The sequence below is a fragment of the Dreissena polymorpha genome, chromosome 7 (genome assembly GCF_020536995.1).
Source record: "Dreissena polymorpha isolate Duluth1 chromosome 7, UMN_Dpol_1.0, whole genome shotgun sequence".
In the NCBI taxonomy this organism is placed as follows: domain Eukaryota; kingdom Metazoa; phylum Mollusca; class Bivalvia; order Myida; family Dreissenidae; genus Dreissena; species Dreissena polymorpha.
The window spans coordinates 108,382,610-108,396,125 of NC_068361.1; the positions used below are offsets into that span (position 1 = coordinate 108,382,610).

Below are 13,516 nucleotides of genomic sequence, written 5' to 3' on the forward strand. Positions count from 1 at the left end.
GTTTTTAAACAATTTATTAAAACAATGTTTTTATTTTTTTGGCATGCCCAGTAGCACACTGCCAACGCGGCATTGCGCGGCGGTCACTGATAAGAACGGAAATTGTCTGCATTTACCGACTAGGCTAAAGTAATACACTCCACGGGAATTAGCGAACGCAGCGTAACTCAGAGCGTTTTATCGAGTTCACCTCGCTCTCTCAACGCCGCGCGAACACTCGCTAGCAGAAAAAAACCCGCGGAGGGAGCACGTTTTTTGGGGAGAACGCGTGGAGTGTACTGTAGGTCAGATTCGCTCTGACTCTTTTTTATCTATTTGGCCACTCTGATTTGTTGAACATTGGCGCGTGCAGACTGAGGTTTGGTATCGGGTATCGCTTAATTTTTCGTAAAGGCTGTGTTAAGGGAGTTGTTGGGTTTTTGTGAGTGTATATTTTATAACGAATGCAACGAAATTTGGTCACACATTCAACAATTCTGTATTCACAAAAAAATATTAAGGTGATAGGTATCACGCCTTTTTTTGGCGAAAAAAAATAATTTAAACATGCAAATGACGCGACGTTGTACATGCTGCATAATTTTCGCGCTCTTTTTAATGGAGAAAAATATTCGACACAAAATAAATTTGCACTGCTAATTTGAAGCAAGAATATTTCAACATTGTGGTAACATTTACATTCGGAAGTGTGTTTCGGATTAAAAACGCGTTAACATCAACTTACGGGAATGGGTTTCGGATTACAAATTTAATTATTCCCATTTGAGATTTCAACAAATATTAACAGTTGCGTTATGAATCAGGGACTACCCTACGAGCGACTAGAGCGATAATTTCGCTCCAACGCCCGTGATATCGCCCTACAAGCCCAGAAAAGCGAAGATCAAGTCGCCCTATTTTTTAATAAACAAGACCAGAAAAGCGAAAATCAAGTCGCCCGATTATTTTTGCGAAGGCGTGCTACCGCCCGCAGGCGATTAGCAAGTTTATTGTTTGTTGTTTATATAACGGTTACACAATTTACCCCCCCCCCCCCCCCCGCACGGATCGTTAATTGACCGTGACAAAGCAGTCCCTTAATATTGGTTGCTATAACAACACACTCGTGCCTCTTCGCGCGTGCCGAAAGTTGTCTAATGATAACGTGATAATTGATTGATCATCCGATAATTGCAGTTTTTTTAGGCAGACGGCTCGGTTAAAGAAAGTCAGCAAAAATAATTAAAGAAAAACAAAATTGATCAAAGGTCTATTAAAAACGTAGATCCACTATTAAATCCAGCGAGTTTTGTCTGTTTGTTAATCCGCCAATAATTACGAGTTTTAACACCCTTTTATATAAACTGGAATCACAGTTCATTTTTATACTAACAATTCATAAAACTACATGGAGAAAACACATTTCCTCAATTAGATATAAATTATCCAATTAGAATTAAATTGCTACATCATGGCCTTCAACATTGCAAATGGCGGACGTATTGTAACATTCAACCCGCGTTCAATTCAAAGCTGGTGTTTCATTAATGGAGAAAGCATTAACTGGATTTAACAAACATTTGATAAGGTCTGTTAAACCAGATAACAACAAGGAAAATTTGGATTATTAAAGTTAAACAGGTAAGGCATTCTTAAGTGTACATATTTAGACATGTATAGTATTTTGGATAAACAGTAATAGATATTAGGGCTGCAACAATATACCGGTATATCGGTATATATCGCAATACGCAATCCGCATATTGTATTGCGATATGATTTTCATCATACCGGTACGAAAATTTTACAAAAATTCATTCACATTTCGTCCAGAAAAGCCATCCGAAATAATGATAAAAAGGTAAACAAAACAAAGCAGTGTAAATTATTTTTTATGTAAAAAAAGCATTCTAAACAGTGTATTATACGGAGTAGCATTGTTACATGGGAGCATTCATTCGATGCTTTTGAACAGATTATCGTTGAATTAATTGCGCACAGCTGTAAATGTTTCGTTCGATTCTGATTTGAGCATTATTTGTAATCCGAATTTCGGAAACACGCTTCCAAATTTGAATGCTAACGCGACAATAAAAAATTATAGCGTCAAATAAAAAGTGCTTTATCCTTTGTCTCAATAAAAAGCGCGCGAAAATTATACAGACATGTAGAACGTCGCATGGAAAGTATGGGTGTATTTTGTGTTGTATAAAAACGGGAACATCACGTCAGCTGAATTACGCGTGTTCAGCGGGAAAAACGCCCCGGTTGGATGTTTTTCATCACATCTTTAAATAGTAACAATTGCAAAAATGTATTTGATACTTAAGAAAATTTGCAAATGTTTGTGTTTCTTATTATTCTTGAGCATATTTATAGTAAATATTTACCAGAATTTGCTTTAAAATTGGAATTTATGGGATTATTGGGTAATTGGCAAGTTATAATTTTGGTACAAGTTAGCAATATATTGCGATATATTGCAATACGGGTTTTTGATCTGACAATATATTGCAATACGGTTTTTGGCGTATTGTTGCAGCACTAATAGATATACTACATGTTCTATGCATTAAGATAGTGTTGTGTTAAAAAAGCAGTCAAAGGGACAATGACAATGATAATATAAAGACGATAAATATGTGATGAAAAGGTGCTACCGGTACATATCTTAAATTACTTAAATTTGTTAAATGACTTAAATTTGTTATGTGAAGATTTCAATGAGAATTTATAGTTTTTTACAAATAAACTTAGTACAATGATAGAAATATCATAATAAAAATTATGAAATGAACATATTTTGATTTTGATATTGTTCACACAAAAATTCTCCCTGATTTTCCAAACTTCTCCCTGTTTCAGAAAAAAAGAGAAGTCACTTCTCCCCATTTTTAAGGCCTAGCGTAGTCCCTGATGAATTCAACGATACTTTGTTTAAACACTTTACGAGTCGAATAAATGTTTTGACAGAATTATGCATGAAATTCACGTTGTCCACGAGGATTACGGCCGGTTGCCATCATCAGTCTTCTAAGTAAATGGCTAAGCTTTCTGTGGCAATTACATGTACGTCACGAGTAGTCTGCATGATTTAACTGCAGGTATTGCCTGCCTACTGCTGTCGCTCATACAAAGCGTGCGCTCTCATTGGCCAATATTGATTTTCTAATACAGCGAAGCTCTGCCTTTAGGCAGGCTTTAGTTGGGTAAAGCAACAAAGGTTAAAAAATCGGCTTTCAAAATTTTCAACGAAGTCGATATCACTTTGATCTTAAGCTGCAATAACTGTCAGAATACACTGATCGTAAAATTTCAGGCGCCCTGCGGACTCTGATTTTTGAAGTTCAAGCACCCCGCTGAGGGACCGTTAAATTGCCTGTGGAAAGCACTGTGAGTGTGGTAGCTGCTGATCGCGATGAAGTTACTGACTGGGGCTTTTTTTGAGGGGGCAATCACATTTGGTGAACCATGCTCAGGACTAATGCCGGTTTCGTCCATATTGTAAATACGCCCTGGGCAGTCATGAAATCCTAGATTACAAAGTGTCTTGTCCAGATTGGTGAAGAAATATTTTTTGACTCTAGTGTCCAGTTTTTGGCCCTGTTACTTTCTAAAGCGGACTTCTCTCGACTGCCACCTCTGCAAAAATCCATACAACCAGCATATGCTGACGGGCTTGTCCACGGGCCTTCTACCAAATCGGAAAGCCATCTCGCTGACATACTTCTGCAGAGCTGCATTTGATACCCCATAACCCACATATGCCATCACCTCGGTGAACAAAACCTAGCTCTTCTTCTGTGAAGAGGGATTCTCTCCCGAAATTATCAGGGCCAATGTCGCCCCTTATCCTGTCACGAAGCGTCTGGTATGGAATACCAAACTCCATAGCCGTCTTTCGTAAAGATTTATTGTTGACACAAATCTCAGATACAGCCTTTAACATGGTTTCTGGAGATTATTTTCTGTACCTGTTATGGTGCCTTGATGGCTTTGCTTAGCAAAGGTGTGTGATAATTTAATAACGAACTCGAATTGGATTTTCATTGTTAGCGCTTATTTCAAGCGGATTATCGACAGGCCTCAAATGAATTGCTACAGTAATAGAAAAGTTATCACGTGACTGATATAAACATTGAAACGCTTACGAGTGATGGAATTGTGAAAATATGACGAAAAATAACAATTTAGGAGTTATTTGCATATACATGTAAAATGAGGTTAAATTGTGTACATGTGAATGCATTATAAACGGAAATAAAGGTTTATACCTGTTTTAGTCGCATTTAACTCTTCTGATGATCAAGAAACTAATGTTGTGAAAACTTGCTCACAATCTGGACAAGTGCGGATACGAGTATTAACAGTTTATTATGTCATTAAGACAGTGGCCAAATAGATAGGGCTGGACAAATAAGTAGGAAAGAAGGCTACATTTTGCTGTTTTGAAGAGCACTATTTAAATTTTATTTCGATAGCTGTTGCTTTTAAACAAAAGTGGTCCAAATAAAGGTATTTTCCCAATAGTCCAGGGCAATCTTAGGCTTTAATCAACCAAGCACATTAACGCACATAAGTCATTAAGAGTCAAACAATATGCTGAACTGTGAACATACGAATCACAATAAAAACTGATCAAAAGTCGTACGCTTGAAACACAAACCAAAACATACCTCAATCCATTGAAAAGTTGTTTGGACTTTTCCAACAAATGGCAAAATTCATTGACAATTCTCTTTTCGTTCTCATCCATCGGTGGAACCGGAGTAATTTCATCTGCCATTTTCTCCATGACAGCAACTATGTACTTTACAATTATGTACAATATTTTAAAGAATTATGTTCGTGCATTTAACAATGGATTACGACACTGAATATCAGTGAAAATAAAATAGTTTGACAAACAGTTTAACAGATTTTGTGCAAAAATTAATTTCGGTTCCTTAAAAAAATATTTGTTGTAAAATATACTTCATAATGGGCCGTTGTCGACTACTTTTATATGTTGTGCTATGATCGACGTTCGTTAACATTTTCTTCCGTGACATACGATACAGTTAAGTAGTTAAGTGACTATATTAGTGAGTAAAGTTGTTTAAACCAAAATAAAATGAACCCACATTATCGGTTTTAATTATATGTGTGCGATGCATGCACGGTGAACGCATCTTTCGCAGACCCACTTGCTTGGATTCGAAAATCAACACACCTGCGTAAAACCGTGACGAACAGCAGATTACCCGTTTTATTATTGCCTCCCCTCCGGACTCCAACTGTAGAGGAGATCGACAGAAGACGAAGAAAGAGAAAGAAGAAGACGAAGAAGAAGGAGAAGAAGAAGAGGAGGAGAACTATGAGTCGGTGCCCCTTGGTACTCAGTATCCGTCAAATAGATAGATTTATTTCGGAGATACATACACACAATGCATTGAAACAACATGTATATAAAACAATATGAAGTAAAAAAAACAATCATAATTGAAAAGTACATGCATAGAATGCACTATGGCATGCACACTAACGCCAAGGATTACACAAAAAAGAGCAATATCCCTTATTTCCATTGTGGCCCTTGTTGTTGGTGGCACGACATAGAGAGGCACTAGTAATAAATGACTACTTAATTCTATGTTAATAATAATAAATATATGAAATATAATACTGAGATTCAGATCAATGAACACAACATTAATATCACATTGTAGCTTTGCAGACATGAACTATCACAGTATTATTGAGTATCACCTTAAAGCAGAAAACATCAAATGTATCAATTATGATCATCATATCACAGATTAAATTTGGATGGATTAAAAATGTAAAGGTTACTACAACAAACAAAAATAAAAAATGTCACATTAAGTATGCATGTATTATTAATCCGAAATGATAAGACATTGGCTAAAGGAAAATGTAAAAATTTAACAGCATAGCATAGCAACTTAAGATAGATCCAACTACTCTATTTAAAATATGTTGTTTTATAGCAGATTTAAAACTTGACAATACTGTCATCTGGTAGTTTATTCCACAATGTGCAACCCAATTAACTGAAGGACTTCTTCCCATTTCCTTTAACCTTTGGTACAGAGAAAGCACCTTTATTACTTAATCTGGTATTATGGGAATGGACAGAATTCTGGGGAATAAACTGGTCTGACAAGTAATCAGGAGATAGACCATTTTTGATCTTAAAAACATAGGAGCAATAATTGCTCGACACGTTTGTCAACTGGCAACCATTGCAAAGAAGTATAATGTTCCGGGCTAATATGAGTTCTAGAATCAAGATTAAGCACAAAACGGATCAATTTATTTTGGGTTACCTGAAGTTTATTCTTCCAAAACTGTGTAAGACCAGTGTACCATATAGAACAAGAATAGTCAAAATGACATTGGATTAAGGACACCACAAGAAGTTTTTTGGTATGCTGGGTTAAATACTTGCTTTTACGATATAAAAACTTTAACCCGAGTTAGATTTCTTTACAACAGACTGAGCCATATTGACAAATGATAAATTCTGGTCAATACTGGCCCCACGATACTTGACTGCAGTTGTAGGTTCTATAACTGTGTCATTACATATTACATGTATATTTAACCTGGGATTTGACCTTAGCTTATGTTTGGTACCAAAAAGAATTGATTCAGTTTTACCAAGGTGAAGAGATAATTTGTTGTCAATTAACCATTGGCTCACTTCATTTAGATCCTGAGAAAGGGCTTGCTCTATTTGACACTTGTTTTGACCTAAAACTAAGATGCAAGAATCATCCGCATACAGTAAAAGTTTATTCTTTGTTGCTGACGACATATCATTGACATAGATCAAGAAAAGGAGAGGGCCGAGAATAGAACCTTGAGGCACCCCACATGTAATGTTGGCCATAGTAGATTTAGTACCTGATACATCAACAAGTTGTTGTGTATCAGATAAGTAGGATGAAAACCAATTCAGAATGTCATCCCCCAGACCCAGAGCTTTAAGTTTCATGAGAAGGATAGAGTGATCTACAGTGTCAAAAGCTTTCTGTAGGTCTAACAGAATCATACCCACTAGATTACCTTTGTCCATTTCTAGACGGATGAAATCTGTCAAGTGAATTAAACAAGTGTCGGTGGAAAACCCACATCTAAAAACTGATTGGAATTACCAAAAAACGCATTCGTTTGTCCTGTGATCTCTGAATCGCGCGTCTGATCTTCTGTCTTCGTCTGACGCATGCGATATATGGTGAATGCTAAGGAACACTAACATGGCTATTCACTAAAACACAGCGCAAATTGCTTTAAACTTCGATACGCTCCTCATACTTGTTTTCCATTTTAATTTGGCGTTTTATAACCAAAATAACGGCTTCTTCCTAGAATTGTATTACATTTACCTAAAATTAAATTAAAGCACGATCTACCTCTAGAGCAATCAAATTAAAGGCAAATGAAACAAGGGCTGTTTGTAAAACATGCATGCCCCCCATATGGGCTGTCAGTTGTAGTGGCAGCCATTGTGTGAATACGTTTTTTGTCACTGTGACCTTGACCTTTGACCTAGTGACCTGAAAATCAATAGGGGTCATCTGCCAGTCATGATCAATGTACCTATGAAGTTTCATGATCCTAGGCCTAATTATTCTTGAGTTATCATCAGATAACCATTACTGTTTCGAGTCACTGTGACCTTGACCTTTGACCTAGTGACCTGAACAATAATAGGGGTCATCTGCCAGTCATGATCAATGTACCTATGAAGTTTCATGATCCTAGGCGTAAGCGTTCTTGAGTTATCCGGAAACCATTTTACTATTTCGAGTAACTGTGACCCTGATCTTTGACCTAGTGACCTGAAAATCAATAGGGGTCATCTGCCAGTCATTATCGATGTACCTATGAAGTTTCATGATCCTAGGCGTAAGCATTCTTGAGTTATCATCCTGAAACCATTTTACTGTTTCGAGTCACTGTGACCTTGACCTTTGACCTAGTGACCTGAAAATCAATAGGGGTCATCTGCCAGTAATGATCAATGTTCCTATGAAGTTTCATGATCCTAGGCGTAAGCATTCTTGAGTTATCATCCGGAAACCTTTTAACTGTTTCGAGTCACTGTGACCTTGACCTTTGACCTAGTGACCTGAAAATCAATAGGGATCATTTGCCAGTGATGATCAATGTACCTATGAAGTTTCATGACCCTAGGCATAAGCATTCTTGAGTTATCATCCGGATACCATTTTACTATTTTGAGTCACTGTGACCTTGACCTTTGACCTAGTGACATGAAAATCAATAGGGGTCATCTGCCAGTCATGATCAATGTACCTATGAAGTTTCATGATCCTAGGCCTAAGCATTCTTGAGTTATCATCCGGAAACCATTTTACTATTTCGAGTCACTGTGACCTTGACCTTTGACCTAGTGACCTGAAAATCAATAGGGGTCATCTGCCAGTCATGATCAATGTACCTATGAAGTTTTATGATCCTAGGCCTAAGCGTTCTTGAGTTATCATCCGGAAACCATCTAGTGGACGAACCGACCGACGGACCGACCGACATGTGCAAAACAATATACCCCCTCTTCTTCGAAGGGGGGCATAAAAATAAAAGCACAATATTTCATTGCATTTTTATTTGAATTGTGACGCTATGAAATTAAGGGTGTTATTTTTGCGCTCTTAAACCGGGTTTAAAGCCCTAGTGCTATTCTTTGCATGGGCCGTTCTATGTCGATTACCATACTTTTATTGAATGGTATTTAAGATTGCAATATTTTATTCCCTGTGTCTTTTTGTTGTCCATTGCTTTAAATAAAGGACCGGGTAATTGAATTTTTGACCATTAAGTGGTTTGTTATGCCGGCAGGGATAAATCTCCTGCATGTCCATTGCATTCATTGACCTCTGTACTGGCTTCAGAAAGTTATTCCATTAAATAAACTTTTTTTTTCTTACGATCTTACTGCTGTTGTCTTAGTATCTCATGGGTATTAGTGTAGCAAACAGGCGGGTGCTCATAATTCCGAACAGCGTCTTATTCCGAACGAAAATTTCAACATTTAAAAACAATATAATTCAAGCATGAACTCTGACATATGACATCATATTTATTACATCATAACTTAACTCTTTCCGATTCGTCCATGTTTGAGCGGTAACGATGTTTAACTTTTGAAGAATCTCGGAAAGTCGTTTCACCAACCAGTCAAGTGAGTGGAATTACGCAAATCTCAATTTCACCATCACTAATTCCTAAGGTTACATGACGTCATTTAAGTATTTCCCCGATCAGGTTTTGCTATTCTATTGTTAGTTAGGCATTTCCCAACAAGTGGGTATGTTCTAATTATAGCTTTCACAAACAAAAAAGGCAAAAATCAAGTGTTCGGAATTACAACCGATATATTAAACGATGTTCATTATTCCGAACGATTTTTTTAAGTGGTTATGATTGAAGTTTACTGCAAAAATAAGAAAGCAGGGACTTACAAGAATATTGTTTTATAAATTACCAAAACTTAAAATAAAAGGCTAATGTCTTGACCAGTGCCCCAGATAAGCTGCGTATCTGCGTCTTTCACCCTATAAAAATGTTTAAAAACGCAAAGAAATACAATATAATGCGTTTTGAAAACTTTTACGCAAATTCGTCAAATTCGATGCGTACGATACAACAGCTTCGATCGAAAATGCCTTTTCTCTTTGGAATTATAAGCGTAATGCGGCGACGCTTTTCTTTAGGAAGCGACTGGATGACGGAGCAGGAAAACAATCAAAGTTATTCAAACGCTGAGCGGACTAGATTTCATAGTTAAATAAAGCGTCTGACCAAATTATTTACGACGACATGCATGCGTATTCAATCTGACTTAATTCGTCGCTCGTTGTGCATGTATTTGCAAAACGTCCGTACTTTCAGTTTCTATTACGATGCGAAATAAAAATGTCTAAGAGAGGTCGAAAGACGTCTGCGATTGTTGCGCCAAAATACCACTCGGTCGCTAACTTTTTCGAACAAAGAAAGCAAGAGCCAATAAGTGCCGAATCATTCGTGTTATCGATTTTTTTTAAGTTTGAAGTTTATATTATGGGCAGTTTTAAGGATTTAAAATGTTATAAAACATCAGTTTATTAAAGTTAATTAATATGATAGTTTACAGTCCTATTGAAGCAATGCAAGTGTGCAGCTTCAACAGAAGTAAAGCAACAATGATTTTAAAATATGCATTTTTATAACTCATTCACCCTATTTAAAGAAGGAAATCACCCTATTTTTCAAAATCAATGGGTGAAAACCCTTTTTCCCAAATAATTATCTGGGGCACTGGTCTTGACACATGAATTAGTTTTATTTTATATATGATTCGTCAATTACAAGCAAAACGTCAAAAGTACGACCCAGAAGTGGTTGGTCGCGCAGTCGAAATAATAAAATCGGGTACAATGACGCTTGGCAAGGCTTCCAAAACGTATAATATACCCAAAACAACACTCCATGATCGTGTCTGTGGGAAGTACGCAACTGACCATATCGATGCGAAGACCGTCCTCAGTGCTGAAGAAGAGCAACGAATTGCCAACTGGGTGGTCCATATGAGAAGGGTTGGCTACGGTCGAACAAGACATGGCCTGTGTACAGTGGTCCAGAAGATTCTCAATGACGCTGGCAGAGAAACCCCTTTTCTCGTAAACAAACCGGGACGGCAATGGTTGCGTGGGTTTTTAAAGCGTAATCCGTATTTGTCCGTCCGCACAACTATCCAATTGGGAAGGAACGGGCCGTCATCAAACTAGAGAAAATTCAGCGTTGGTTTGCCGAATTTGACAGACACCCGAAATATCATGTTAGCTAGGCCATCGGTAACTCTGTCTGTCATACAACGCAACAGCCTCCGACTGACACGCTACCCAATCAACTGATCGGAATGTCCGACAGCCAACCCAACAAGTCCGTCGCCCAAACTGTAATGGTAACCAACCAGTCAGAAGTTCCATCTGTTTCACCATCCAACCAATTGGTCACCTCAACAGGAGAACGAGGAGGCAATTCTTCGGGAAATCAGTGATTTGTTATCAGACAACGACGTCGAAGTTGAGGCCGGCAAACGTTTTGCGTGTGAGGAGAAGAATGACAACTTTATTGAATGCACTAACTGCGGTCGGAGATTTCATTTTGCATGTGTTGACATAGAAAATCAGTTGATTTGTGATGAACTTTCTTTCGAATGCAAATATTGTTGAAATTTAAAAGTGTATTACTGTTCCAACTGTTGGAAATATGTTCTTTTTTTTTATTGTTCGTGGAATAAATAAGTCTGACTGTTTCTTTTCTTTGAATATTTTACATTTTTGGAATGCACTTTGAGTGTTCGGAATTAAAACCACCAATGTTCGGAATTGAAACCAGTGTTCGGATTTAGCATACATTACTGCCTTTCTTTTAACCCAAAAATAATAGTGTACGATGACCCATACACGCAATCGATGTTTTTAAAAGGTCCCGTATGCGTTGTTGTTTCTAAAAATAGCATCGATTTGCGGAAGTGGGGTTGCGTTTCCGAACTGTAGATTTCTTTGCTTAGATGTTCGGAATTATGAACACCCGCTACTAGCTTATTTTAGGGGGTAACTGGTCTACGATTTTCAAAAGCAAGTGTTATATGTCAAAATGTTTGTATAGGTCTGTAGTTATTGAAAACGACTTTCGTTTTCTCCAAATAGGTCGGAGATGGTACAAAAACAAGATGGCGTACAACATGGCCGACACTTATATGTAAAGGCAAAATTAAATCAACCATAAAATTTATTTTGAATAACAACACCATAATGTATTAAAAGTATATATTTAATATTGTATATTTATACAATACATTATTAACAACAATTCAGTTCATAAATAAAAAAAATGTCAAGGTCAAAACGAAGGTCAAAGGTCAAATTAGTGTCTATTATAACACATTTTTTTAAACTTCAATGCAAGAAAATAATAAATAACACACAAACAGTGTCATTTATATTACCAACATCATTTACTGAGTATTATCATAGATTTTACATTACATAACAATCATGAAATATATCAGTTATGCAGTTTGGAACAAGCTAACATGTGTTTTGTGACACATATATAAAACATACTGTTAGATACAATATTATATTTAAGATGAACATGTCATGGTTATGGTTATGGTGAAATTACACACACACACACACACACACAATTGCTTCAAATAATATAAAAATCATTTAAACCAATTATCAACTTTTTATCAACTAGATGTACTATTTAAAACAGGTTACATACTATTAAAATGTTAAAGGTTACACAACACTTATATCTTGAACATGTTTTTAAGGTCATTATTTTTCTATCAACTTATCTATATTTAGTATTTAAAAAAATAATGATTAATACAAAAAACTGTCATTTAGATTGACAAAACCATTCACTGACTATAATAAAGAGATGTAACATCACAAAACATTCTTTTTTTTCAGAAATGCCTTTTGGAACCACCTCACATGTATTTTGTGACACATACATGTTTTAAACCATACTGTTTTATACATTATTTTAAAATAAGATGAACATGTCAAAATTATTGTGCAATGACATACACGCACAGTTATGAACAATATAACAAATTTTGAACATACGTGTTAACAATGTTTTATCAACTGGATGTAAATATTAAAACCGAAAGATTGCATTCTACTCAAATGTTAAAGGTTACAAACCACTTGTGTCCTTCGATTTTTTTTCTTCATTTTTTACAACTCTGATAAATCAATATTAACATAAATAATATTGATAAGTATGTAATACAGAAATACAAGCAAATCTAAATAGTTACTCAATATTATTGTATAAAGTTTAGTCTTTCTATGGAAAAAACAATATCATGTCACAGCAATACAGACAATGAACAAATGGCATTGAGAACGTGTACATTGTACTAACAATACCGACTTTTCTAACGTGTTGACAATAATACCAAGATTTAGTGAACTGTGTTTGACCTATAAAATGACAAAAATTTGGAAAACACTTGACAATATGTTATTATTTTATTAATTGTTTGGGTCATATCAAGGTAATAGATGGAATATATGCTTTCTGATTTATGTGAAATAAGTTATTCTTATTAATTATGCTATTTTATTATTTATTTTAAATACTAATGCAACTGTCAAACCGTCTATTTACTGCTGTTTGAACACACGTCAAGCTTTCTCTCAGAAATGTCACTATCTGGTAGGCTATCTGGATCAAACACTAATGTCAAAGTATGCACATTGGCACAAAGCATATATTGTGTGTGCATATTTGCAGTACACTTGCAGGCTGCTGTGCATGGTTGTTTGTTGTTAAAATAGGAACATGTAAAGTCCTCACATATTTCACAGTCACACGTCAGATCATTGAGAAGCTCTGGAGCAGCAATTGGTTGATTCATCATTGTTGGCACTAACTTGTTGTTGCTATCAAAATGATAACCAAACAATGTTAGTGATGGCAAGTCATGTTTTGCAGC

The 13,516-nt window shown here is 36.1% G+C and overlaps 1 protein-coding gene across 2 annotated transcripts in view; it reads right to left on the reverse strand.

The window, feature by feature from the left end:
• LOC127838989 (protein SCAI-like) overlaps window positions 1-4,934 on the reverse strand; it is a 34,345-nt gene extending 29,411 nt beyond the window's left edge. For both annotated transcript variants that reach the window (XM_052367134.1, XM_052367133.1), the window contains exon 1: window positions 4,656-4,934. In XM_052367134.1, coding sequence (XP_052223094.1) covers window positions 4,656-4,774 — 119 coding nt within the window. In that variant the 5' untranslated portion in view covers window positions 4,775-4,934. The remainder of the gene's footprint in view (window positions 1-4,655) is intronic.
• Between the last annotated feature and the right edge of the window lie 8,582 nt (window positions 4,935-13,516).